Source organism: Lutjanus erythropterus, chromosome 17 (assembly GCF_056507025.1).
Source record: "Lutjanus erythropterus isolate fLutEry1 chromosome 17, fLutEry1.hap2, whole genome shotgun sequence".
NCBI classification, from domain to species: Eukaryota; Metazoa; Chordata; class Actinopteri; order Lutjaniformes; family Lutjanidae; genus Lutjanus; species Lutjanus erythropterus.
In genome coordinates this window covers 19,709,318-19,725,423 of record NC_139333.1, presented here as the reverse complement: position 1 = coordinate 19,725,423, position 16,106 = coordinate 19,709,318, and the positions used below count along the sequence as shown (strand labels likewise).

The 16,106-nt window shown below is 40.0% G+C and overlaps 1 protein-coding gene across 4 annotated transcripts in view; it reads left to right on the top strand.

Annotated features, from left to right (window-relative positions):
• The window catches only part of pald1a (phosphatase domain containing paladin 1a), a 72,734-nt gene that overhangs the window by 22,111 nt on the left and 34,517 nt on the right, over positions 1 to 16,106 (top strand). For all 4 annotated transcript variants that reach the window (XM_084741018.1, XM_084741017.1, XM_084741019.1 and 1 more), the window contains 11 exons: positions 1,180 to 1,334; positions 1,484 to 1,580; positions 2,417 to 2,521; positions 2,873 to 2,968; positions 3,063 to 3,197; positions 4,141 to 4,257; positions 5,448 to 5,627; positions 5,726 to 5,923; positions 6,770 to 6,910; positions 7,034 to 7,105; positions 11,028 to 11,168. In XM_084741018.1, the coding sequence (XP_084597144.1) occupies positions 1,180 to 1,334; positions 1,484 to 1,580; positions 2,417 to 2,521; positions 2,873 to 2,968; positions 3,063 to 3,197; positions 4,141 to 4,257; positions 5,448 to 5,627; positions 5,726 to 5,923; positions 6,770 to 6,910; positions 7,034 to 7,105; positions 11,028 to 11,168 (1,437 nt within the window). The remainder of the gene's footprint in view (positions 1 to 1,179; positions 1,335 to 1,483; positions 1,581 to 2,416; positions 2,522 to 2,872; positions 2,969 to 3,062; positions 3,198 to 4,140; positions 4,258 to 5,447; positions 5,628 to 5,725; positions 5,924 to 6,769; positions 6,911 to 7,033; positions 7,106 to 11,027; positions 11,169 to 16,106) is intronic.

Genomic DNA, 16,106 nt, shown 5'->3' with positions numbered 1-16,106 from the left:
TGTGCAACGGGGTGATTTTTTTTTTACAGGATGGTGAACGTATAACCCGTCCTACTCTGCTTCTGATTGACTTGAATGTGAAACGTTGTTCATCCAATCATAGTGAACAAAAATTCACACTCAGTTGTACACTAAGAGTCAAGATGTATTCATTGAAAAAATGTCAGTTGCACTCAGTGTTTATTGTGTGAGATGTGGTAAAGCGACAAACCAGGAGCCAGTCGCTGATGACTTTGGAGGCCAGGATTGAGTAGTTAGCCCGCTATTTGTGAGACGTCAGCATAAGCCTAGCTAAAACACTGTTGGACAAACAATGTGAAGCTCAAACCTTGGCGCTCACTCTGTGACAGCTCGCTGTAAAAGGCCCAGCTAAGTGCATTGACCCTGTTTTTGTTTCCTCTGAATAATTTTTCAATTCAAAGCACAAGTGTGGTGTTCAGAAGACGCTGGCTGCTGTGAACAACTCACACTCACTCACACTCAAGTCAATCAAAAGGAGGGTAGGCCAGGACATGCCTTTGCCATCCTGGGAAAAAAATAGATACCTGGGACATATTATTGATAGCAGACTGACATGGAATGCGAACAGTAATGCTAGACTCGACAGCATCTCTACTTGTTAAGGAAATTTAGAAGTTTTAATGTGGACAGAACTTCGTTCAGAGATTGACCTTTCATATTCAGTCTTTGTTCTGAAAACCAGAACAAACTGGACAGGGTTGTTAAACTTGCTGGTGAGATAACTGGACAACCAATGTGCAGCGTGACTTAGATGACACCGTGACATACAGCTTGCCCACTATTCAGACTAAAAGAGGAATCACATGTTTTGTCCCACGCAACGTCTAACAGCCTAACAAGCTCCAGTCACATGGTCTGAATTGGGCGTTTTCTTGAACTTGCACATGAGGTCCTTAATCAAGTTCCCAAAAGGAACTGTCCGTCTTCTGTCTGTCAAGATGGTGCTAAATTTGGCTGAAATGCTCTTGACACTGATTTTTCAACCAAATTTAGGCCAGTTTTAACCTCTTTTGACCTGCTAATCACCAAACCCACACTCAGTGGGGAACATTTCCATCTTTAGAGCTGCTGATTTGAAAATGGCAGATCGTTACAACCCTAATGATATAACACCCACTCATCAGAGTCTCTCTTGTCTACATGCGCTCTGTTTTCCAGGAGAGCACCAGCTTGTCTCTGGGTCAGGATGAGTCCCGGCGGCTGCCCGCTCTCCTCTTCAGCTGCCAGGTGGGCGTCGGCCGCACCAACCTCGCCATGATCCTGGGCACGCTGGTCATGAATCGCCTGAGGGGTGATTCACAACCGCAGCCTCAGTAAGAACTCAAAAGCATCTTGAAAGCGGAGAATGACACGACATAAAACTTCATCATGTTTAATAATACCGCAGCTTAGAAACTGGTTCTGTTTGGCCCTTTTGATGTTTCAAAAGTCGGGCGTTGACCTGGTTTGCCTTGTTTCGCAGAGCTGAGGAGGCAGCGGCTTCGGAGCCCAAACCTTTGTTCCAGGTCATCCAGTCTCTGATCAACAAGCTGCCGAATGGACAGCAGGTCATGGAGGAGGTAAAGCAGATAAACCCGCAGCACCACCAAAACATCCAGTTAAAGATCAGAAAATTCAGAGAGACCCAGAGAATTCATTAGTTTGCTAAAGGGGTGAAGTGTCTCTCTGCTCACTTTTCAGACTTTTCAGTGAGATAGGAGACATTTTGTGACCGACAGTTAAACTTTTAAAATTAACTTTTGAATATTCATAGATGGAAAAGTTTGAGGGGTGGAAGTAAAATTATTAAAAATGCATGTCATTTAAAAAAGAGTGATGAATTGTTAATTAATCTGCTAAATGTGATGGACATTTTAACCATGTTACTGTCTACTGTCCACCATCCATTCTCCAATTCACACAACCACGCCTATTTTTCAATTCACATGTATTACATCACTTCCCTTATTTACTTCTATTTTTTCAGTGATTTTTGTGTTGCTCCCACCCTTGAGGGCGCTTTCACAGGTTTAGCCATACATCCATTTTCATCTGCAGACCCTGGCAGACTGATGGAACTGACATTAAAAAAAACAGCATACAAAAGCACATCAACACAAATAGCAAAACTCTGACAAAACCCTGTAACCAAAAACATTTAAGAAAACATACCATACAAAAACACATAACCACATAAACAGACAAAAACAATTTACCATGTTCATTTTTGGGGAAAACCTTACCACACAGATTATACTTTTATGTGTCATTAAACATTTCTGGAGGACATCTTTAACTTAAAATATTTAAGTCAAGGTCTTAGAAGATGAAAATATGTATTTATTCTAATGGCCCAAAATATTTAACGTGATGACACTGTTTTGAAGTTGATAGTGTCTTTGTTTTTATGTGACAGGTTGATCAGGCCATCGCCCTGTGCTCAGAAATGCACAACATAAAAGAAGCAATATACGAGAACAAGAGTAAGCTGGAAGGGATCGGAGAAGACTATCAAATTCAGGTTAGCACTGATGATTCTTTTTATTTTTAGCTGTTATTTTTAGCAGCGCTGAGAGCAACCTGTAATTTCTCTTCAAAGGCAGCGCCGTGTGCCGTAAGTGACACTCGGTTTCTGAGAGCTTCTGCTGCTTGATTTATGTTTGGCTAAATAAAGCAAGAGTGAGCGAGAATCAAAGGATGACGATGATGATGATGATGCATAAAAAGTCCTCATCAGCGTGAGCGCTCGAGCTGATGGAGGACTTGAGTAATGTAGAGCATTAGGGAATGAAATCAGGAAACAAGTGGTGTCTTAAAAATAGTTTCTGAGCTGCTGCTGTGTGCAGATATTGAAGTTTTGTCTGTCTCTTAGGGAAGCAGTACCAAAGACTACTTTCTCAACAGAACCATGCAGAGTTTGGAACGTTACTTCTACTTGATTGTATTTAACGCGTACCTTCACGAACAGGTAACGGTTCTTTTCTGCAGTGTAAAATTCCTCATAAGGTTAGAAGCCATTGAAATAATCCTGAGTTCTAACTATATTTTTCTGCATTTTGCAGTATCCTCTCGCCTTTGTGTCCAACTTTAGCCAGTGGATGTGCTGCCACACGTGGCTGTACAGGTTACTGGCCTGCATGGACCTGTCGGAGCTGTCAGCCCCGGCCGAGCTGGTCACCAGAGGAGCCCGCGTCCTGGTGAGGAAATCAGACGCACACAAGACTGATGCTTTTATCATCAGGATATGGATTACATCTTCGCAGAGGTGGCAAAAGCACATACATTATTTACTCAAGTTGAAGTACAGATACTTGTACTGACCCTGCCATCATATTATATAATTAAAAGATTATTAAACCAATCTAACTTAAAATAATCATAAAATATACCCAATATACTCAAAGTAATGAACATAACACACAGCAGTGTCTCAAATGCAGGTGCAGGGACCCCAGGGGAGTCATAACACCCAGCCAGGGGGTCTGTGAGAAGCTTTCAGACTCACTTATTTAAATATTTACTGTTTTTTTTTTTTTTTTTTTTTTTTACAAAAGTATTCATAGTTCAGCTAATAATATAATATGAGGGGGTCTGCAGTATATGCTCTACAGGACTGCCATGATCTTTTGTTCAGCCTCTGGAGAAACTGGGTCTCAAAGGTCTTTGAACCAAGTGTCCTTTTGGGTCTAAAAATCAGTCCTGCAGTGCTGAAAAACTTACGTGTGTTATGCACTCATGCATGAAGGAATAGTTATGCGTTATTGTCCCGTCCATTTGGGTTGAAATCAGTCTTGATGTTGGAAAGGGGGCGTGCAGTCACCCAAAATAAAAACGACCAATATTTACTCTAAAATGCATTAAAACTAAAGTTACGAGCCTGTTTGGAAAATGTAAGGAGTAGACAGTACAGATACAAGTCTTAATCTGCAGTCTTAATCAAGCAGGACACTGGTGTATCCTCAGTACTAAATACTGCTGCTGTTTTGTTTTTTTTATGCTGACAAAACTCCCCACATCTTTTCTGCAGTGTATCTCAAATCTCTCACCATCCTCCCACACAATCATGTACCCATCTGTATCTTTAAATGCACTAAATATTCTTATGTTATGACTAATGTGTGTCTGGATGTGTTTGCACAGGTTGCTGATGAGTGTTTGGCTCCGGACGTGCTCAGCACAGTGAAGGAGATGAAGGCGGTCAACTTCAGACGAGTCCCCAAGATGCCCGTTTATGGAGTGGCTCAGCCGACGTCAGAGGTGCAGCAGATTCCCTCATATTTCTGATACTTAATCACATAAATCCTAAATATCATCCCGAAGGATTGAATTTTCTTAGTACCACTTCTATCTAGAGAGGATTATATTTAATGTGTGTCTCTTTAAGTTTTGATTTTTGTGGCTTATTAGAGATTGTACTTGACTTAAAAATCAAGAGAAGCAGCAGGAGATCTAATACTTTGGAATTTGGAATCTTTAGTATAATTTTCAAAAGACTGATTTTGCACATCCCTATGTCCTCATCACAAATATGCACCATTGTAGTCATGAATATTCACGAGAGTACAAATAGACTGAGAGGAATGACTCATGATGATTTGGTGGAGAGTCACACGCCCACCTCAGGATGCTCCAGTTGGACTTCCAGCTCCTCGCCATCTAATCTAGTTTAGTTTATTTGCACAGTGACAAAGGTACAAAATATACGTGCAAATATTCAATAGAAAAGACAGGACCGCACAATTAATCCAAGTATTATTGCAAATAAATCGCACTGTGGCCAAGTGCAATATCCAAATCACAGACATTGCAGTTTTTTGATTAAAGTAATATGTGTGATAAAACAGTATTACAGTGAAGTACTGTCGTGCTGCAGAGATGTCCTGGTGTACAAATCTTGTTCTCTAGACGTAAGAAAACATGTTTGTTTGGCTCAGACCCCAACAAATGTCACAGCATCATCAAATTCAGTTCTCAAGTTCATATCCGTATTCACATTCATATAATACTGAAAAATACTAAAAAGGAAATTGTCAGATTTAATTCATGATGTTTGATTATTTTTTTGACCTGTATGCATAAATATACTGTATTTCTTTTCTTTTTTTTTTGCATTGTTTTGTGTTTTCTTTTTATTGGTTCATTATTTCCTGATTGCTTAGTTTTTCTGCTCACTGTGTGTGATTCTTGCTGTCTTTTTTGTTGCATTTTTTCTGACATTATGTTAGCTTGGTTTTTTATTAGTATCATTATTTTTATTTTCTATTGTTTGTTTCATTTCCTAAAGGGAAGGGAGGTTCACTCTATAAGCCTGTGCTCCCTGACCTCTCCTGACACATTTCTTTTTTTTATCATCTGGATTTTTTGCAGCTTTTTATGCGTGTAAATAAAAAAACTGTGTTGAATAAGAGTGAATACTTGTTGAATAATCATAAACGTGCTCTGCGCAGGCTACTGGAGCAGTTTTGGCCCATCTGACGGATGAGAAGAGGAAGCACAGCCACGTGTTGTGGGTCAACCTGCAGGAGGAGCTGGTGCTGGAAGGGAACGGTCAGATTTTCACACCAAGGGAGCCGTCGTGCATCGACCAGCCCATTTCTATCACAGCGTCTGACCCACAGCTAATAGAGGTGAGAGTGAAAATGATGTTTTACCATCAGAAGCTTTAGAATTTGGTCTAATGTCACACAGCTGAAGTGAAAGTGCTCTGTGTCCTCCTGTTCTCTAGAAACTGGAGACGTCTCTGAAGGAGGAGATCCTGCGAGCTCAGAAGTGGCTCGAGGTGACGCTGGAGCAGGAGAAGCAGATGAAGATGTTTAAAAGCTGCCTGACGGTGCGGGAGATCTTCAACCAGCACATCAGCTCCCACCAGGGCCTCGTCTACAAACGCATCCCCCTGCAAGACCACAGCGCGCCCCGGGAGGAGGTAAAGATGTGAATGAACTCACAAACATGCAGGCATGAGGTCCAGAAACAGCTGACAGGTTCCTGTAGTTTCTGTTTGTAATGAAGAGATGTGATGATGAATAAGACGTGTGCTCCCTCTAGCGGTCAAGAATGTTATTGTCATACTGTCACTATAACCACAACTACTTCTATTTTATAATTTTCTTCATTAATGTTCATTTATTCAGCAGTTTTCTGTTATAATAGATTATAAATTTATTTATAGATTATAAAAAAATATATAGGTTAGAAAAAATGACTTCAATTTAGTTTGTGCTGAAAATAAAAGTGAAAAATGTGATCAAGTTGCTGGGTTTCCACAGGTTCTTAAAAAGTCTAAAATAATCTGAATTTTAGACCTTAATATGTCGTAAATATTAGTTTGACAGGTCCTAAAATTGATTGTAATTATGAAGTTAACTTTACATTTATAAGTTTTATTTTCTTTGGTCTTGTGTTTTTGGGAAACAGTTGATTTGATCACACTGTAGCGAAATTGCAAAACAAGCTGTGCATTTTTTTCAAATTCCATCTAAACTCTTTAAGTAAAATACTTCCTAAATATATAACCCTTAGCTCTGATAAAAATATGTCACTCAGATGTTAGATATTTTGGGTCTGTGTTGTATTGTTTTTTTTTTTTTACTGTTTCTGTCCCTATAGCGCCACTCTAATGAGCTAAGCTAATGTTTATTCTTCAGGAAAGAGTGTAATGAAAAACAGTGTTTAAAAAAAACAGAAAAGAATAAAAAATAAAGAAATATTGCAGTAGAGTTTTTGTGTGTTTGTACGTGAACTGTTTGTGTGCTGTTGTTGTTGTTCTCAGGAGTTTGATAAGCTGCTGGAGGCCATGAAGAGCGCCTTGGCTGAGGACTCTCACTCAGCCTTCGTCTTCAACTGCTCGAACGGCAAAGGCAGGACCACGACCGCCATGGTCGTCGCTGTTATGACCCTCTGGCACTTCAATGTGAGACGCCGCCTTGTGTTTTGTGCACGATCACGAAAACCCTCAGTATTTAATACCATTTACTTAAAAATGACCACATGATCATCGTCCAGAATACCAAAATCTGGTTTCTTCCACCTGCAGGGTTTCCCAGAGTTTGCTGATGATGAGATTGTGAGTGTTCCTGACGCCAAGTACACAAAAGGGGAATTTGAGGTATGTGCACATAAAAAATGAATGTAAACACGTGATAACAATCCATAAATGATTAATTGATAATGAAAATAATTGATGTTCAGTTCCAGTCAGTGTTTTGTATCAGTACTAATCTTCATTATGATTAGTTTTAATTTTCATTTTAATCTGCAGAGAAAATAATTGTTTAATTGAGTCAAAACACACCTAACAAGTCTGTCACTTTAGTCTTACCAGAAAAAACAGAGATGCATTCTGAAAAATGGTTGCTAATGAGTAATTACGTAGATCAACATTTCATTAGCAGCAACATGTCTCAGTGTGAATATAGGGAAGTAAATTGTCGAGGGTCAAACAAGTAAATATAATCTACTACACTATGTATGACTTGAAACTTCAGAGCTTTTCACAGCTGCGTTCCCTGCATGTCACTGCTTTATTTTTAATATAGGTGACCTTGTTATTGTTGAGTTTTTGTCACTGTTGTGTTGCTGCTGTGCTTTTACTGCACCAGAGGTCAACTGACAATCAAAAAAGCACATTCAATATTTCATTAAGGCAATAAAGTAGCAAAACCTTTAAATTGTAAACATGATATTCAGTGCAGCAGTAGATCTTTAGTTGGGCATGAAAAGTTGAACCTGACAAGGCCCAAGCCCGACAAAAGTCCCAAACCGACCTGAACCCGACCATCATTAGCATATTTCAGCCCTAACCTGATTACAGCCTGACATTTTTCTTAACAAGCTTTCCTCCACACATCCTATCTGAGGTGACACTTTGCTTAGTGTGAACATCCATGAAACAGAATGATAATAATTAGACCAAACAGTTGGAGCTGGAGTTGGTAGTGACAGGGACAAAATATGGGGAGAAAAATAAAAATACATTAATTACTTAATGAAATAAATATTATTATTAATGATTATAATTATGATGATGATGATAGTAATAATAATAACTTACTTTTCGTCAATGAAAACTGTTGACATTTTAGTTATTTTTAGTGATCAGATAATATTGAACATTTCAGTCAATCTGGCCAAAACCACATTCTGATAATTATTTCCAGAGATAAATGTGATGAGGCAGATGCTGTCCCTTTTCGAGACCCCAAATTTTTGGTTTTGGAGAGGATCACAACATCACCCAAATAAACTAATTTTGCAGTAAAACATTTGTATACAATCATCCATTTTAAAAACTAGACATTATGAAAAAAATAATGCTTGTGCTTTGTTCTACGTTGGGTAGGGGTGTTGTAAAAACTAAAGCCTTTTTTGGGGATTTGTTCTCTTCCTATATGGTGCAGGCAATAATTATTGACGACCACGTTTCATTGTAGTTTTTGTTAACAAAATTTATAGTAGTGTAACATTTTTTTCAACATGTTTGTGTTTGCTTGTGGTCATAGCTGTGGGAATTATTATCAGGTCAGCTGCTGTAAAGTTCATCTCTTTAATGAATCACATCACCAGTTTTTCCAAACAAACAATTCTTACCACACAAGTGTACATTAAAGGGGTGCTCTACTCAGCCATCCTTTGTTCTTTTCTAAACTCTAACTCTGCACCTGTGATTGAAAGCTTTGGCCAAACAAAGGCAGAAGCCAGAGTCTTTCTCTTCTGCTCTGAATGGTGGCTGCTGGGTGGTTTTTCTTGATTCAGAGTTGTGACAATGACTCAGTGGTTGGAACCTGCTGGCCGTGTCCTCGGCACTGTAAACACGGACACACAGAAAGAGGCCGCGCTCTGCCGCCACACAATGCCGCGTGCCAATCACAGCGCCGCGGCCGCAAGAGTTTCTGGGATACACAGAGTGGTCGCCACGGAAACCTTGTCTGCCTCTAATTCAGCCTGTGAAGGACGTGTGATGTTGCCATCCCCGCTGCCTTATCTGGCTAAATAGGCGTTGCTATGGCTGTGAAGTTCAAAGCCTGACGTGATGGAGGAAGTGGTGTGAGAGGAAACTAGGGTTTATTTTAAATCCAGCCCATGACAGGAGGCTGGTCACAGGTTGGTACAATAGTTGATTGTTGAGTTGGGGATGAAACTCAACAATCAGCCGTCTTTTTCCAGAATCACTTGCTGCACTTTTTAAAGGGTGAGACTACATCATTGTTGTGTTCAGCTTGTTTCTGCTGCCCTCAAGTGGTCAAAAAGTGTTCACCTATTGAGTTAAACTCAAAATAGCCATAAATTAATTGTTATTTAATTCTTGTGTCTCTTTTAAGCTTAAAGAAATTGCTGAAAATTTGTTTTCCATCACTGAAGTGTCCTTATATGCCCAATCAGTCATTTTTAACCACATCAACTTACTGTAAGGTGCACACAAACACATCGCTCTACAAGCTTACCTTTATCTCACTATTTAACAATATTAGTGGCATAAACAAACCACCAACCAAGGGATCATAAAACATGAATAACTGACTACATATTGTAGATGTAGTTTTTGTAAAGTCAGTCTGTATTAAAAATGCAATGTGCGCGGGTTCTGAGTTAAAGGAGTATACATAAAATTGTTTTATGATAAAAGGTTTTGTGCAACCTGACACAGATTATGTGGGGCAGTGGTCAGGCTGCATGCTGATGTTCTGACACACACACTGAATGAGAAAATAGGGTTTTGCCTGCAGGCTTGTTCTGTTCTCTGATCCCGCTCTTTGGTTTTCCTCCCTCTCTGCCTCCTCCTGCTCCTTCTTCCTCCCAGTATTATCGATTCTAACATTAGCATTTGAAGTAAACCAGCTGCAGAGGGGCCATCAGCAAGCTTTAGTAAACCAGGTTGCAGCCGCACAGGGCTGATGGAAACATTCATGTCTCTGCTACAGTAGGTCAACGCTGATAATGCATATGCTGACACACTGACACAAATATTTAATTTAGGCCAGGACCGACGCACAGGACTCTTCTTATCAACAGAACTTAGAAAATGGACAGTTATCCTGGTTGTTGTGTTCAGTGCTCATCATATTTATATGAATATTATTTTATTCTAAAGATACAAAAGTATACATTTTGGCATATCATGATGATGCTAGACACCACTGTTGCTCCAACTTTATTTATAATCCACATTTCATACATAAAAGCAATTCAAAGGTCTTTATGCAATGAAATAAAAACAAAGTGTTAGACATAAAAACACAAATTCTAGGCATGGCAATTATGTTTTAATAATAAGCTTAATTACATAATTACACTTAAACTACAAATGCATACAACAGCGTGTTGCATGTATAACAAGGATGAAAAGGACAAAACAAAACATGAGGTTTTTGTATATTCTTGGACTTGGAGATGCTAGTTGACACCACAGTCGTGCCACAAGGAAGATCATGTGACATGTGACTTCCAAAGTGCCAGAACAGCTGCTAAATGCTTTGTCAGCTGAAGGCCAAGAATGAACTTTCAGTCTCAACTTTTACGCCAACATCGGTGGGAACACCTTAAAGAAAATGGGAGTTTTAAGATTGACAATACGGTACCAACTGGGCAGACTTTATCTGCAGAGGAAGATTAGACTGAGTTCTCCAAAACAGCAACAAAGTTGAACTTCTGGTGAGATTGTCAGTCACTTTAAAGTACATTAAAAAGATAAAAACAGAGAATTTGAAGGTAAAAACATAAACATAAAACCCCCGCACACTGAGCTGACTTTACTGTGAATTTATATGGAGCGAAAATATTTCAGTCATGGCGTTGTAGCTTTAATACATTTTGAACAAATGGGCGACTTAATAATGACCTTGCTGAACATTCCTCTACTTCCGTTGAAGGCGCAGCATCAGCCTCAGTCATTTAAAAAGCATAAAGCCATATTAAGTGGGAGGCAGATGTACCAGAGTTATTCTTTTTTGTTTAACTTTTGAAACATTCTTGAAAGTTTTAACTGAAAACGGACCGTATAATGAGTGATGTGTGTTGTTTCTGGCGCACAGGTGGTGATGCAGCTGGTGCGTCTGCTCCCCGACGGCCACAAGATGAAGAGGGAGGTGGACATGGCCCTGGACTCTGTCAGCGAGACCATGACCCCCATGCACTACCATCTGAGAGAGATCATCATCTGCACATACAGACAGGTACAGCACATCTCCCCACAGGTTTCATTACCTGGTCCTTAAAATACAGCACGTGCACTTTTCTCCCGAAGGAGCGCTTATTTGTGATGCCGAACACTCCACCACTGACCCAAAGCAACCACAGAAAGACACCTTTAAAACATGTTGTTACAAATAACCAGGACACCAAATCAAGACTAACAAAAAGCACAAAATCAGACCACAACAGCGACACACAAATTAAGACTTATTTTTATTGGGGTTAAGGTTCAAATTAGGTTTAAGTTAAACTGAGGATTGGGATTAGAGTTATGTAGAGTTCTAGTCCAACCTCCAAAACCAAATGTAAACAAAAAAACATGGCTGACCGTGGCAACTCTCAGCAGTGCAGCCTTCTTGGAAATATTAACGACACAGAGGAAAAATGATGCATGAGGCAACAGAGGTCATTATACATTTAGTTTTACACAAGTTCACAAGTTGAAATTTGAAAGTTTGAGTGACGTTCCATTGTATGTTTTCTAGTGGGAGGTTGGAAATTTTCAAGTTTTGGGTCCAGGGTAATGCATGGCATCACTGAGGGTCCTTGCAAGAATTCAAATACAAATATACCCGATAAATGGAGACTCAGAGTCCAGATAAGTATTCTAAACTTGTATTGAATATAAATTACAAATTTAAGACAGGCAGTTATGTTCAAAAAGGGAAGAATCATCACACATTTCTCTGAACTTCCTGGACGATTCCTGAATTGTTGAGTAATTAGTAACTTATTTCTGTAAAGAGGGTAAATCAAATCAGCCAAATCTGTCCTCCTCATGCTGAGACACTGTCAGCATGTTTTAAAAGGATTCAGCTGCAGTTTCACATGAGGCCCATAGATGGCATCAAGAAGTTGCTCAGCCGCAGCTAGGATCAGAGACATGAATGAGGGAGACCTGCTGGTCCGTGAGCACGAGCTGCAGAGCGTGGAAACTGATTGTTGTGCAACATAACTTATCTCTTAAACTCAATGGAATTCCTTTGAGTCTAAGTGGAAACGAGCAAGAGGAAAAAGGCGGAAAATAAATGATTACTTGTGGGATTTTCATGCTTGGCCTGTTGAAGTTTTATTTAGTGCGCCTGCTGTGCAAAGCACAAGGGTACACTTGTGCTGTTAATGGTCCAAGTAGTATTAAATAGCATAACACATCAGTATCAGCTGCTTTGTTTGCTACATTCATTCAATGTCCTCTGATTTATTAGATTTCCTTCATTGAGTACTCTTTAACCACAAGGAGGAAGTTCAGGTAATAAGGAACAAGAGGGGCAAGAGAAGTATTTTTAATCTTTGCATTGTGATGAAAGGATAAAAAGCAGCTGCAGCGTCATCTCTGCAAGGTCATTTGGCCGTTCTGCATCCTAAACAAGGCCTAAAGAAAACAAAATTAACTTGTAGTGGCACTTGAAAGACCTATGTGGACAAGGTCCCTCCTGATGCTGTGGCCTCTGCAGGACCACGGCTCTGTTTTAGCCATTTGTAATGCAGACTGTAATCATTGTGCCTCTGTGCACCGTCAGCCGTTCTCAGCGCACTGGAGGCACCCGGTCCTGTCTCCACCGTATCAATGGGCCTCATTGTCCTGTGAACCTTGTCTTTCGCATATATTCTCCCTCCGTCTGTCACTTTCTGATGCCAGGCTCCAGGAAAAGGCTCGCTATATCAGCTCACTTTCAAATCAATTAGGTAATTTGTAGAGGCTGAAAGTTTTATACATGTATGCATGTATTTGAACTCAGGTTATCCCAGAGTTCAAAAGGATGATTTTGGTTACAAAATTAGTTACATGTTTGTAGTTGTGACCATAATTCCTACTAGTAATAATTACACTGGATTCTGTGGAGTTTTTGCCCACTAGTAGAGCAGTGTTGTTATGAGTGGGTCCCCAGTTTGTTTGTATCAATCGTGTAATCATGCTCAGCCACACGTCACTAGAGCTGCCTGGTTACTGGCTTGTTCTCTTTTTATGCTGCCATTTCTTATCTGGACAGGAGGAGAATATGTATTGATCAATTATACAGTTGGCTTGGTACAGACAGGTCACACACAGCACACTACAAAAGAGAAGTAAGACTGCGTTATGTCAGTATTTGAACATTTTAAGCATTTAAAAGGCACAGCAACCCACAGATAATTCATTTTATTAACACTTCCATAAGTCACAGTACACATGTCTTCATACAATGGACATACAGACACTAATACACAATATTTGTACACAGTGTTGTGCTTGGTAACTCACCCGTCATCTCACGAACTGCCAGTGTTTCAAAACTCCCAACGGCTGCGATGTTGCACAGCAATGTGTCAGCAAAGTCAGAAGAAGAAGTCGCCACTGGCTAACATGGCTATACACACAGTATGATTTAAAAAATTAAAAAGATCAGCTTTGCAAATGTTTTATGTGGTCGGAAATGTGCACAACATTTTTTTTCGTTTGTTAGGCCTCAAGGGTGCACAAGTGTTTGGGTGGAAAAATACTGGATGTGAGCAGACCTGTTGTTAGAATATAACATTTGAAGTTTGCACGTGGAATGAACAAACCTCGAGAGCCTGTAAACAACTCTGAAATTAAAGGCTGCTGTTCACGCGTCCCTCAAACTTACAAAAGACAAAAACAAAGTTGGTTTGTATTTTAAACACCTAAAAGAGAGAATATAAGTTCCAGAAAAAAAAAGATACAGAAACAAGGATTATAATAGCATTTGCATTTGGACAGTTTTATCATACATTATTCAAAAAAAGTCTTAGCATTAACAGCAGTTTACTTTCCAGATTCAGCATCAAACTTCATTCCTTTTACTCGCCAAGAGTTGTGGAAAGCAATGTCAAAATTATCTCTTGTTTAGCTTCTATTTTTATCACTTCTTTCTTTGCTGCTGGTTCATGGTTTATTGCCTTTGGGGCAGTGCTACTTCTTCATTCTCTCATGTTGGACTGAAGGCAGACCGGACGCTGCAGTGATTCACAATTAGGGTTAGGTATCGTGTTCTTGATGCCTAAACCTACCCGCTTCCGATCAGCTCGTAAGGTATAAAGTGGTATGAAGAGGCAGGAGGGACCAGGGTTGTACCAGGTAACTGGTTAGCATGCTAATTTCACTAGATACCTCTGCAACACAATACATACGTCTTTGACGTAACGCCAAAACTGTTATATCTTCACATTCTCTTGATAATTTTAGTGATTTTTTGAATGTTTTAAACTAAAGTTCTGGCTCCTTTAACAATTTTTTGCTCCTTAAACAATGTTGACTACCGTACTTGACCCCTACCAGTCGTGCTTGTCCACAGTTTTCCTTATTTGCTCCATCAGGCTTTGTTTTAACGACTTAGCTGTATTTCCAGATTTCCGCAGTTACTGGTTATCATAAAATGTTATCATAACCAATAGAAAGCATGGCCAAAACTACAGAAATTGGACCCAAAGTGTAATAAATCCAAATGATCTTTTAACCCTGCTATAGCAGACCTCAGGTTGGCACCATGTTCCCCTTTCAGCCTTTCCCTTCCTGCCTGAACCGGCAGGCCAGGTGATAAACAGTGCCAGATGTTGCTAGAACCCGGCAGGCAGCAGCAGACGAGAGAGGGGGGAGAAAAGGGGGGAAGAAGAGGGGAAAAATTTCACCCCCACTCTCTCTCTCTCTCTTCTCATAGCCCCCTCTCCCCTCAGAAGCACCCTCCTCCTCTTTGACAGTGGTTGGAAAATGTGTCTTTGATAGAGAAAAAATATATTTACACTGGGACCCGAACCGTCCGCCAGCTCCCAGAGGGGCCTGGGAAGGGGGGTAATGGAGGTGGGGGGTGGGTGGGGCTTTTTTTTGGAGGTTGGGTTCTCCTTGAAGGGCCTGTAAATCCCCACTGCCGACCAGGCGTGACCTCGCATTGCAGATGCATCCTCCAACATCAGGGCCAACACAGCGGAGAGGTTACTTCCTCTCCTTCTCCTTCTCCTCCTCCTGTCTCCTGCACAGGAATCAGCTGCAGGGGCCTTTTCTTTCCATCGTCAGGCCAGTTTGAGGAAAAAAATTGCCTCAAGCAATCTGTGCATGCTGACTTTGATATTGTTCCATTTCTTTGTGGAGCTCTGTGTGTTTACAGGTTTAGTTTGACACCCAGGCTGAATTTATTGGATATTAGAAATGATATGGAGGTGAGCAGGGAATCTGATGTGAGCTGATACACCAGCATCACTTAAACCTCTGATTCTTTTGCAGCTTTATCTAATTTCTTGTCAGTACATCAAATTTCCACAAATCATATTTATATGTTAAAGCGCAACTTGACTATTTTTTTTACCTGGACCCTATTTTTATATGTTGTGTGTCTAAGTGACTAATGGGGCAATTTTTTAAATTGGTTCAGTATTGAGGAAGTGTTGAGCTGCAAAATTATCCCTACTGACAACTTTGCATGTAAAATTACATCCACTGAAAGTGCTTGTTTTTGCCCCTGACTTGCTCAAATTGCCAGAAGTCTCTGAAAACATTATTTTGAAGAGTCGTGTCCGAGAGAAACCCAAAGAGCTGTTTTGATGCTCGCAACAGACTCCCTTTAATCCCCTTGATTATGCAATTGCAATCGTCATTCAAACAACTCAGCGAAAACGAAAACAAACCATTTTTTCACCTCATTAGATGCGAAAGAAGTGAGTGGGTAGATGGACATCAGAGGAGCAGCGGGGAGCAACAGCTTGGTGAATTTGATTTTGTGTCTGTCAAGTTTGAATGAAGTGGGTTTTAAGATGATAAAAATACGGTTTCTATAAATGGAAATTGGTTAGTTTGTCCAGAGCAATCAAATAGCTGTTTCCGGTTAAAGAAAATGTACCTTAGTCTTTTAAAAGTGGACTTCCTGTACATTCACATTACTGCTGACACAGCTACCAAATGGCAAAATGCTAGACAACTTTTCTCATCT